General features: G+C 42.8%; 1 protein-coding gene across 17 annotated transcripts in view; it reads left to right on the plus strand.

Moving 5' to 3' along the window:
* KIF1A (kinesin family member 1A) overlaps positions 1–12,302 on the plus strand; it is a 113,944-nt gene that overhangs the window by 44,333 nt on the left and 57,309 nt on the right. For 11 of the 17 annotated variants that reach the window (XM_044449998.1, XM_044450078.1, XM_044450086.1 and 8 more), the window contains 7 exons: positions 1,872–2,005; positions 3,304–3,383; positions 4,099–4,174; positions 8,308–8,387; positions 9,712–9,818; positions 11,326–11,409; positions 11,736–11,916. In XM_044449998.1, the coding sequence (XP_044305933.1) occupies positions 1,872–2,005; positions 3,304–3,383; positions 4,099–4,174; positions 8,308–8,387; positions 9,712–9,818; positions 11,326–11,409; positions 11,736–11,916 (742 nt within the window). Of the gene's footprint in view, positions 1–1,793; positions 2,006–3,303; positions 3,384–4,098; positions 4,175–8,307; positions 8,388–9,711; positions 9,819–11,325; positions 11,410–11,735; positions 11,917–12,302 lie in introns of all 17 variants that reach the window. The other 6 variants (XM_044449985.1, XM_044450035.1, XM_044450039.1 and 3 more) reach the window with 1 other exon arrangement.

Below are 12,302 nucleotides of genomic sequence, written 5' to 3' on the forward strand. Positions count from 1 at the left end.
TATTTTTATTTTTTGCATGAACTTCATAAAACTAATATGTTGTTAACAACAAATGCTAATATTAACAGTTTAAGCTTGGGCAGGAGGAGGTCTTGCACCTATCCTGCCTGAGTGATCCTCTGGGCAATTGGTTTGCCAACATGTGTACTGGGGGCTGGACTAGATGGGCATTGGGTCTTATCCAGCACAGCTTTTCCTGTGTTCTTATGTTCTTAGCTATATGTGAATTCTTCTGTTAGACCCACAAAGATTGTCTATTTTATCTGTTAATATTTGGGCTTCTTTTCTGGATTTTGCATTGTTCAAACAAGTCCAGATTTCAAAACTACAGTAGTTATTAGAATTGATGATGTGACCAATTCATAATATGAAGCAAGAGAAATCTTTGGTGTATTTAACCAGTACTCTCACGTCAAATGATGTGATTTATCACGGACAGTGATACCTGTTCCCTGATCAATTGACTTAGTCTTTAACTGGAAGCTGACTTCTATTTTACATACTATAGCTTGTGTGCAGAACCAGCCAGAAAATGGCAGGATACCTGTACTTTTAGGTATCATGTAATATCTATGAGAGAAATTGATGAAATAATCTTGAGAACTGATAGCCCTGTGTGGAGGGATTAAGCTCAAGAGAAATGTGCAGAGCTGAGCCATGTCAATATTTCAATGGAAAAGAAGGCCTGATGAAATTAATAGAGCAGAGTGAACAATCATTTGAGCAAGAGTCATCCCATGCACTAGTATATAATGAACACTGAGTCAGTGGAGAGAGTTGAGCATTGGATGTTCTAAGGTTTTTGGATCTCCTCCTAATAGGCATAGCCTGCCTATACAAAGTTGCGCTTTGTACTAGTCACATCTAGTAGTGCCAATTTTCCTCCCATCTCTCTGGAGCCACAATAAGCTGCAATTTTGTCTAAGCATTGAATTCATAACTTGCTACAGAGGGCTGCTGTGTTCATCGTTGCCTAGTCTGGAGGTTTGTGATGGTATCAATTCCTAGCCCAATCCTAGAAAGTACACGCAGGATCTTCAGGCAGAAGAGCCTCTTCTAATTTGAACATCCCTTTTCCTTTTCACTTGAGGTTTCCATGTTTCCTCATTAGCTAGTCAGTTTCCTGTTTTTGCTCAGCTTCCCTCTCCTTATTCTTAGCAGGATAGGAAAGGCTAGTTGGCCCAGTCTAGCTAATTCAGCATCCTCATTTGTCATTAATTTCTGAATTTGGCATGCATACGCAAGACACTTGCCCAGATATAGAAAGGAAGTAGTGGAAGGAAAATGTTGTAACAGGTGGAGCTCTTTCTTAGACCCCAGTGTCTTATCTGTTTATTTTAGAGATGTATTCATCTTTGAATATAGTTCCGGGGGTTGCTTCTAAATGTAAAGACACGTTTCGCTCCTGGAAACCCAGCCCTTTGCTTTCTGCATGACCTTCCTGGAGGTTGTCTCTGGTAACGTCTCTCTCCCTTGCCTACAGTGCTAGAGGAGAAGGGCATGATAGTGTAGCCTAGATCTTCAGTATGCTGTCCAGTTCCCCCAAAGCGCTGTTGTATTAGTGCTTAAGAAAAACTGCACAGTGCGTAGAGTGAATGCTCCAGCTCTTGTGGGGATCCTGCCCTGACATCTATAGCTACATTACTGTCTGTGTATCTCTTTGTTGAATTTCTATCTTTCTCCTCATTGCATCATGTTGCTGTTTCCCAACTGCAATTCTTTTCTCTATCTTTTCCTTCCTTCTTCCTGTCTTGTGTCTTTCCCTCTTTCTTCTCCCCTCCTGAACCCCATAGACATGTCCGACTTTGAGAACAATAATGATAACCGTAGAGTGGCAGATATGAGTCAACGCCATGACAATCTCTCCACAGTGACCAATGCCTTGGTTGGAATGAGCCCGTCTTCCTCACTCTCAGCCTTGTCCAGCCGAGCAGCTTCTGTCTCCAGTCTCCATGAACGCATCATGTTTGTACCAGGTAGTGAAGAGGCCATTGAGAGGCTAAAGGTGAGGATCAGGATCATGTGTGCCCACATCACACAGCAGAGAATATGGGAAAAACTCGGGGGAAGGAGTCACCGCAGAAGCACACATAGGTAGTCTTCAGTATGCTGCCAGTATTATAATCCTGGTAAAGTTATGTGGGAAGCAATTTGAAGTAGTGCTGTACTCAAGTTCTTGATCTATTTATTGCAAGTTTGAACCCCAAAGTATGGGAAGGGATAGAAGTTCACATAAAAAGCTCAATTTGCAGTGCTTCAGCACTTACCTTACTGTAAGGAGCTGGCTGAGGATGGTGGGAGTGGTATAGCTGCTTCTTGTTTTATCCTTTCCATCCTCTACTGCCCTTGTAGCCTCTGTGGCTGGTTGAGTGCTCTGATAAGCCTCCTAGACAAACAAACCAGGACTTCTTCCCTGTGCTGCTGTCTGCTGAGTGCCAGAAACCTATGTAGGAGTTGTTCTTGTAGAGGTTCCTCTTCATCTTGTTGTTGAAAAAAAGATTAATAACCACAGCAAACCAGAAATACCTCATTCCTGTTTCAGGCCCTCTGCAGGAAGCAGCACTGGGGAGCCCATGAGTGGGAATTCTGGTTAAGTCCCCTGTGGGGCTTTTCAGAAAGCTCAAGCAGTCAGTGAAGCTACAAGGGCAATAGAGGATAAAAAGGTTAAAACAGAGCACACACAAACCACCTTCTCACCATAAGGTTGGCAGTGAAGCCCTGCACCTCGTGAATTTTCTCCAAAATTTTATTAATATTTTGATAAAACAGGCAGAAGAAAGCCTGCCTTTTTGGAAGAAAAACAAAGAGGTTGTTGCAGCTTAGCACTCTTCTGAAACCACCTGCTAATATCTCACTGACTTGACTTCCATCCACCAAAGCCTGAGCATTGCTTATGCAATTGCCAGGAGTGATAAGTGGGTAACTTTGGAGGGTTGGGAGCTGCTTTGTCCCTGGCTGCTTGGGGAGCTGTGGAAAGCACAATTCTGCAAAGAAGCAGGGTGAGATCCTTGCAAGTCTAGTTTATCTGCAGAAATGGGGATTCTGCTGGGGAGTGCATGCCGTGTTTCTCAGCAGAATCAAATTCCAGTGGTACAGTGGTGGCAGCAATGATGGGAGCAGCAGCACCAGGGGGTGGTCATTGACCCCTCCAAGGAAGCAACATGTGGCCTATGGACCTTGGGTTTCCCAGTCCTTGTTCTGAAGAAACGCAGGTGAGCTCAGCATAATGCATTGCAGGGAAAATATTTATTGCCTAATCAGGTGGCAGCTGTGACCTACTTGTGTTTAACATGTCCTGTGCAGGAAACTGAGAAGATCATTGCTGAGCTGAATGAAACATGGGAAGAAAAGTTGCGTAGAACAGAAGCAATCCGTATGGAGAGGTAGGGATTGAGCTGTGAGGCTCACCTGGTACATTCATAGTGAAAACCTTACTTCTGAGTCCCATGTGGTTTAGAGGATTTTTTTTCACCACAACTTCTTTATTCTTTTGGCAGAGAATGATTAGTCTTAGGTCTGCTCTGTACATGACATGCCTTATGGGGAAACTACACCAGTAGAGTGTTTTACTTTGTGGTTGAGTTTCATGAAGTATGTCCATGCCACTGGGAGTTTTGCTGGTGGCAGTAGCAAGAAAACGCTCCATGAAATACTGGTGGCCAAATATGTATTGCATATTAAAGACATAATCTGGAACAGTCACCCCATGGAGGTTGTTACAGTTTTTAGATTATCCATTTGTGATAACTGATGAGCTGAAGATGCTAGAAATTGTGCACTGGTAAAAGTCACTTAATGCTTAACTTTCCCTTCCCTGGTTAGGAAACTGCACGTCAGATGTTAGAGTGCAAGATGACTCTTCCCCCACCTCTCCTCTAATATGTTCAGCCGGAAACCAAAACATCTCTCAGTTTGCCACGTATAACTTGCTCATAGTACTCGTAGTACCTGCATTTTAATGAGGCATGTGGATGGCCATCCATTGTAATTAGACGGTTTGAAGCTTCCACTTTCTGAGTACTTCTGCATCTTGTGTCATCAGGCCAAGTTCTCAATAGAGTTTTCTGAATCTAGTTTCTTTCTTTTCCTGTATCTCAGGGAGGCTTTACTGGCAGAAATGGGTGTGGCTATGAGAGAAGATGGTGGTACACTGGGGGTCTTCTCACCTAAAAAGGTAGGGCTCTTTTCCTGCTTCCTCTGCAATGCTCAAGTGCAATTTGCAATATGCCAACTATGCAGCATGCTGTCACTTCTGTAATGGCATAGAATTTCTGGTTACCATTTGAACAATTAGAAGTCCCCTTTTCTGTCTTCAAATACTGTTGTACTTATACTTTATCGCTGGCTTACTGCTGCAACTGGTTCTTCATCTGTTGCTGCATAATTTGTACTCACTCAGCAATAGCTCATTATTGCATTACTGTAGTCAACCGTAGCTGAATGCCATTTTCATTGAGCTGCTTGAAAGTGGCAGGATAACTTCTGCCCTCCTGGTTAGTCCTTTTAAAAATCATCATATTCACCAGAACATAAGAATAAAGAATTTGGATCAGACCAAAAAAGTTCATCAGCATCTTGTTTCCCATAGTAGCCAACTGCATGCCTCTGAGAAGCACAGATGCAGGACATGAGGACAATCAACTTTCCTATTGTTGGTCCCAAGCAAATGATATTCAGTGGTGCCAAGCAATTTGGATACATTTAAAGTGGAGGTATCCTTCAGGACAGTCCCCAGAACTCTGCCCCCAAAGAGAGTACAGAAATGCGGGCAGCTGTGTGGGCCAATATTAAACCATTTCTAGCAGTTTTCATATCCACCAGAAGAGGTCTTTCATAAAACTAAGGGATCATAGCTTTCTATTCAACACCAGATCATCCCAAAATATTTTGCTTTACAATAGGGATAGCTCAAAACTGTAAATGGCTGCTGGGGATACCCCCTCATGACACACACACAGCTGCCCCACTGCTGTTTGGATTGCAGCTGAGCTCTTAGAGAACAGAGAAGCCTGTAGGACAGTGGCCAAGGGTGTCATCACTCTACTAATTAGAATGCCACAGCACTTTGACCCTGTGAACCCTGCCCAAGCTACCATTGGACATATATTGCCTCTGAATAATAGTCTTCACAGTTAATAGACCAATCTTCCATGAATGTCTGCAATCCCCAAACAGTCTACTCTTGTTGCTAGACAGCCAAGAATTCTGAATGAGATTCTTTCTTTAGCCCTTGATTTTTTAAAGCAAAGCCAGTTGCTGCTGAAAAGCCAGTTATGTTCTATGTGATCTCCCTCAATGCAGCATAAGAATATAAGAAAAGAACTGCTTGATAGCGCCTTTTCTACTGGTCAGTGTAACTGGACAAGCTATGGGAATAACCACTGTAGAACTGCTTTAATAGTATGCAATAGTTCAGACAAGTGTGTGCTTGGGGGTGGGTGGGTGGAGAGCCAACACACTAGCAACACTAATCATCCAACGTGCCTTAATGCATGTTATGTCTTGATTTGTAAGTTCCCATGATTGTGCTAATGACAGAGGCATATTTGAGTTCTTCTTTCCCTTTTGCTATGTAGCCACCACCAGTTAACCACCAGGATGTTTTTCTGGAAAGTGTAGGGGTTTATTCCCCCAAGAAGGTTGGTCTGGAGAGTTGTGTTGGAATGATCTGTGTGATTTCTTTGAAAAACATGCTAATTCTGTCTTAGATATAGGAAACTTTCTGAATTCTGTCTGCCTTGGCTAGAAAAGCTAGCTTATGAACTCTCTTATAATACATAATATAGATGGGGGAACAACATCACACCATTCACTATGTCTTCTTTGAATTACATAATCTGGGTCATTCTCACAGGTGATGTCATGAGCTTGCGTATTCAACCTTATGACTCTATGCATTCTGGCCAATGCTGCAAGCAGAGTGAGTTGCAGGGTTCCTCTGTTTACCACTCAGCTACAGGGAGGTTCTGCATCATACTTTCTCCTCTTAGTGAAGAAGCCTCAGGCACTGATTGCTCAGTGGCAGGATGACCAAGCTCAGCCGCAGCAGAGGCTCCTGGGTCCTGCTCCTGTCTGTGTTCATGCTTATAAGCAGGGCGGTCAGTCAGCCAATTGTAATGCATTCATTGCCTTGCTTCTGACTGACTGATTCCTTTCTAAAGTGCATTGCTACAGCTTTTCAGTCAAGGTGGTAATTTCCCCACTTTAAGAACAGACACTGAAATAGCAGAACAGTCTGTAAATAAAAATGAATATTTTCCAGTCAGAAATAAAACCAGTAAGGTTGGTAAAGGGGTTTTAAAAAATCAAGATTTTAAAACCCATGACCAAAACTTGTACTCTGTTCATATATAAGTCTCATAAAATATTTAGGACTTCATCAGATCTCAATTGCTCCACAAATTCTGGGTTCCAGAGCCAGCTCTAATTTTGAAGTGGGGTGAAGGCTTAGGAAGCTGCCTGTTACCAGGAGTCCATCTAGCCCAGGAATGCCATCAGTTACTGGTTGTGTCTAGGTTTTTTGGTGGAACCTTGTCCTACCCCTGCTTGGAGATATTGGGGATGGAACCAGGAAACTTCTGCATGCAAAACGGGTGCTTTACCTGTCTATCTAGGGCCTTTTCACAAAGGCAAGGTGCCCTCTGGTGTGCTGTTGCCTCCATAGGCTGTGGCACCATCTTTTCCACTTCTGCCATGTAGGTGGAGACAGATAACGCTGGGGGTGGCTACTTCTGCCATTGCAGCTCACTTGCTTGCTCTCCAGCCAGTTTCAGGGGAACAGCCACTCCTCCTCTTTTCTGAATGGTGGCAGATTGCTGCCTCCAAGCCACCAGAGCAGATGAGCAAGTGAGCAGCAACAATGGCTATTTCATTTACTCAGGTGATGTATTTATTAGTCTGCTTTCAAGATTACAGCCTTCTCAAAATGGCTTAGAAAATAGAATATTCAATATAAAAATACATGTAAACAATTTTAAAACAGACCAGTTAAAATAAAATATAATTTCAAATATCTAATAGCTGCTAAATGTTTCAATTAAATGTCAGATAGAACTTTCTGAAACAGTCACAGATGTAGTCAGCCATATATGTCTTGCTGGGGTGGGTAACTTACGGCCTTTTGGCTGATTTTGGTCTAGAGCTCCTATCAGCTGTAGTCGATACAGCTAATGGAGCAAGATTGTGGAAGTTGTAGGTCAAAACACTTGGAAAGGCATCAGTTCCCTTCCTGATATCTTGGGAAAAAATTCCAAGTGGTGGTGAGGGGGTGTGGGGAGTACCACTAAGAAAGGTTCTAGTATCTCTAGTGTCTTACAAGAACTTACCATCTTTGTGGTGGACCAGTGAGTAGGGCAACCCCTACTGCCCAGCAAATGGTAGGTAAGGAGACATTACTCCTAGATATCATCACTTGTTTGTCAACCTGATGGAGCATGGGACTGATTGGCAGAAGTGGAAGAAGAACGTTTTTTGCATGGTGCATAGACACAAGTAGAAGTCACTGTCACACACAGTAGAATGTTGCAGAGGAGGAGAGCACTGGAGAAGGTCATCTTCTCTCCATTAACCCTAAGAGAGAGGACAGGTGGTGATGGCTGCCCCTCTTCCTTCTCAGCACTGGGAAGCAACAGACTTGCTAGGGTGCAGGGGCCCTGGCAACTGCCTGATAATGCCAGCCCAATTCTGTGTATCAGCTACCTCACAGTACAGCTGTGCAGTATGTCAGTATGCAGGTTTCCTGGGTGGCATGTATTTATTTATCATGTAAGAGGAGCACATAAACTCTGCAGTCCTTGCTATTACAAACCTGGAAGTGCCCAAGGCTCATTTTCACAGGAGAGTGCTTATTTGATAAGCATGAAGTCCTAGCACTTGCATGCGTAAAGGGTCTGCAATCCTCTTTGCATGGTGTTTGGATTGTCGTGGTAGTTGTAATGCTAGTCACTTTTCTGAAAACGATTAAACAGTGGTGATGACAGTAAAGTGCTTTAGCCATTTAATGAAGGGTGAGGTTGATTTGTGGAACTCCAAACAATGGGGAATCACAATTAAGGCTGTGTGAGAGCTTTGCAGTTGTGATGCACAGGAACACAGAAAGCCACCTTAAACTGATTTAGACCAATGGTCCATCCAGGAGTGTTGACATTGGCACATGGGGGCTTTGCCTGGGAAAAGAAGAAGGGTTTAGGATGCAACCTTGTGCCCCATGGACAGCTAGTGAGTCCTTGGAGTTGTAGGCCATTTTTTCTGAGTAAACAAGCACAGAACTGCAACCTGAGTTTCTTTCTCTCCTTTTGTCTTCTTCAGACACCGCATCTAGTCAACCTAAATGAGGATCCATTAATGTCTGAGTGCCTTCTCTACTACATTAAAGATGGACTAACTAGGTAACTAAGGTGGTAACAATCACAACTTTGCCAGGATGAACTCAGGGGACTGACATTGAAAGGGTTTACACCAGCCATTTTGCATTCAGATGCCTCCTTGTAGAGAGAGTAGGCATGACTTACTGAAAACTATCAGAATATTGTTTTATTGTTATATCATTTTAAACATTTATTTATTTAAGAGCTTTATGTTGTATTTTCCATGTAAAATACTGTTCAGTGCAGTTTTAATATATAGCACATTAAAACATACTAAAAGGGCAATAAAACTTGCTTATTAACACCCCAAATCTGTGCCTATAAAACTAGTAGTGAAGAACAAAAACACTGAAGACAAGTGGTCTAAAATCTGCCAGCTGTTGAGAAGCCAGAGAAAAACGACCCTAAGCGATTTCACAGAACAATCTTTACTTTCAGATTCAACTAAGGAAGTTCTGTCATGAAAGCAGACTTCTGCACATAATCACTTGTCACATCAGTAGTAATGAATATCACTCAGATGGACATCTGATTGCAGATTCATAGATTCATAGAATAGTAGGGTCGGAAGGGGACAAGTAAGCCATCAACTCCAACCCCCTGCTTGGTGCAGGATGCCAAGTTACACCAACCCACACAGATGGCTGTCCAGTTTTGACTTGAACATCTCTAGTGTAGGAGAGCCCACAGCCTCTCCTTGTAACTGGTCTCACTGTTGTATTGCTCTGACGGTGAGGAGACCTTTCCTGGTGTCTAGTTTAAATCTGGTGCGCTGCAGTTGTTCTGTGTCCTACAGGGATGTGAGAAGAGATCTTTTCCTTCCTCTTTGTGACAGCCTTTGAGGTACTTAGATGCTGTCTGTCTAAGTAGTGCTGTTTTGGTACAACAGCTCATACTTCAGTATTATTTTTTTTATGCACAGCTAGATCTGGATTGGGACCTGGGTTATTACTTGCTGGACTTCCCTGCAAGAATTTCCAGAGCTGTGGCACTACTTTAAAAGAGGCCCTGCTCCCTCTACTTATAGATATAGAGCAGAAGTGAAATCCCAGAGGTTGATGTTAATGTACCGGGAAGTTTATGTGGGAGACAGGATGGGTGCAACACACTCAAGGCTCTCTATAGAATGAGTAGCACCTTGAATTATGGCTAGAAGCAAACTGGTTCAGTTTAGTTCAGTTTAGCAGTAATTAGTGTATTATGCTGCTCCTGCAATAGCAATCCAATAGATTTCCTCTCTGTTGGGAGCCTGTTAGATTAGACAGGGAACTCTGTTTAGCAGAGCATCGAGAATGTTTTGCAGGTTTGGAAATGTGATCTCTGAATAACATTTTTGCCCTAACAGGGTTGGTCGAGAAGATGCTGAGAGAAGGCAAGACATTGTCCTCAGTGGACACTTCATCAAAGAAGAACACTGCATATTCCGAAGTGACACTAAGGCTGGCAGTGAAGGTATTCCCATACAGAGTGCGTCACAATTCTCAGGGCCCCTTCCCTATCTAGCTAGAACAGAGTTTCTCTAAATCACTGCCGCCCATTCCTGCCAGTGGGGCCTATCTGTATCTCAAATGAGATGGCCATTTATACATTGCTAGAAAAAAGGAGATACACCTACAAAAAAGAGGGAAAAGAGCATTATAGGTGTGCCTAAAAATTACAAGAGGAATTGGTATAGGCTGGTGCAGTGTTCCCTTTAAAGGTTTCCCTGATCTGCCCTTCGCATACACTTGGAACACTCCCTTTTTTTTCAGAGCAGCCATGGTGGTTGAGCATTCCACTGCTGTTTAACAAAGGCTCTCTGCAGTAAACATCGCTCCCTGCCCCTGGAGGGGGAGGTCTGCAGTATACCATGGCTCTTCTGATGTCCTCCTAGGGACCATGAGAATGCACCTGAAATGCTTTACATATTTGGGACTAATGCACTGTAAAGTTGAATCATAGTGTACCAGGTAGCCCATAGGGTTAAACTGGGTAACCTGGGGTTTTCAACAAGCATTACTACTGTCCATCTTTCTAGATTTCTTGGGGAAAAGAAATTGATAATAAATTAGCTGCATAGATGGAGCCTGCCTTTCCAGCAGTAGAAATGCTTTGCAATAAATTGTTAAGGCTCCAATATGTGGCTTCTAATTGTCTAAATCATTCATCCCTGAATCTTTAGTGGATTAAGCCAGCTTTGATTTCATTCATACCTGAAAAAAATCCAAACAACTCCAGTAGAAAGGTATAGATTTGGAGACCCAACAATTATAAAGCCACATGGCTTTATTGGCTTGATATGTGAAGTCTCTGGCATGGTACCTATGGACACCTATCTTGGTACCTGCCATACTCTTTGCCCCTCCTGATATTCATTACATTTATTGAACTATTTGTTAATTCAGGGGCTGGTGTGCTCCAACGCAAAAGCGTATTCTCCAGTTTCATCTTTATTTGGACTCAACAACTTATTTTTGTTTGTTTTGATTCTTATGTCTATCTTGCACTTAATGCTCTTGGGCAAGTTACTTTGCTTTCAATGTTAACAGTTCTTCTGGAAAATGGGTATTTTGTGGCTTGCCATGACCTCATAGCAGCTATTTTATGAATGGGCAAGCCTCACTCCTATGGCAGTCATTTTGTGAAAGTACCTACAGTGTTGTCACAACATTCCAAACATGCAAGTCTTAATGTGTTATAAACTCAATCTTTGACATTTAAGATGTAATGTCTTTCCAAGCTGTCATACAAAATGAAAACTGATATATGTTCAACAATGTTTTCATTTTAAATATTACTGCTCATGAAAGTTTAATCTTGTGTGTATAAGCATGCCATATTGACTCACATAGAGGTCTTGGTTGCTTGTTTGGCAAGTAGACCAGTCATCCAATATTTTAACAAGGTTGAGATAAAGGTCTCTGTCACATGCCATTTTATCTGTCACCCTCTCCCAATTGAACCTGTGTCCTTTCCACAGCAGTGGTGACCCTGGAACCTTGTGAGGGAGCAGACACCTATGTCAATGGCAAGAAAGTAACAGAACCCAGCATCTTAAGATCAGGTAGGTTCATTCTCCAGATTGGGCAATGGAACACAGGAGAAAGATACTTTAAAAAGTTTTCTTGGAGATGATTCAGCTGCTGCTGCTGCTGCACAAGAATAATCATGCTTCTGAGAAGAAGAGTTCATTGTCCTGAATAGAGCAGTGGTTGCATACATGATTTGGAGTGAAGTCATTTGGATTAGGTGGCTTCTAGTTTCCATGCATGTGGACCATCTTTGCCAGCTCAGTAGTTTATCATAGCATCTGCTTAGCAATGGACCAAGCAAGTACAGGATTCTCACCCCACTCCCAGCCCTCTACTAAATATGCCCCCTTTCCCACAGGAAATCGCATAATCATGGGGAAGAGTCATGTATTTCGATTTAACCATCCAGAGCAGGCACGGCAAGAACGGGAGAGGACCCCTTGTGCAGAAACCCCTGCTGAACCAGTAGACTGGGCTTTTGCCCAGAGGGAACTCTTGGAGAAACAAGGCATTGACATGAAGCAAGAGATGGAACAGAGGTGAGTGGAAGAATGAGTGTTCCTGTGCTGGTTTTGATCTATTAAGCCTTACATGATTCAGGACCACAATACCTGATGGAACACTTCTACCAACTTGAACCTACCTGTACAGTAAGTTTATCATCTAAAGTCCTTCTTCAAGTGCCTCCTCCAAGGGAGGCTCAGAAAGTGGCAATAGGGGAGAGGGATTTCTCAGTGGTGGCCCCCCAGATGATGCCGTTATCTTCTCAAGAAGGCCTGCCTGGTGCCAACATTGTTATCTTTATGGCATCAGGTTAAGCCCTTCTCTCAGGCATTTGTCAGCATATGATTAGGTCTTAATCAGGTCTTGTTGGTTGATTACAATTGTTGAAAAATAGCTAGTGTTCTCTGTGTATTCTTTTTCT

The sequence above is a fragment of the Varanus komodoensis genome, unplaced genomic scaffold (genome assembly GCF_004798865.1).
Source record: "Varanus komodoensis strain SLA01 unplaced genomic scaffold, ASM479886v1 scaffold1, whole genome shotgun sequence".
NCBI classification, from domain to species: Eukaryota; Metazoa; Chordata; class Lepidosauria; order Squamata; family Varanidae; genus Varanus; species Varanus komodoensis.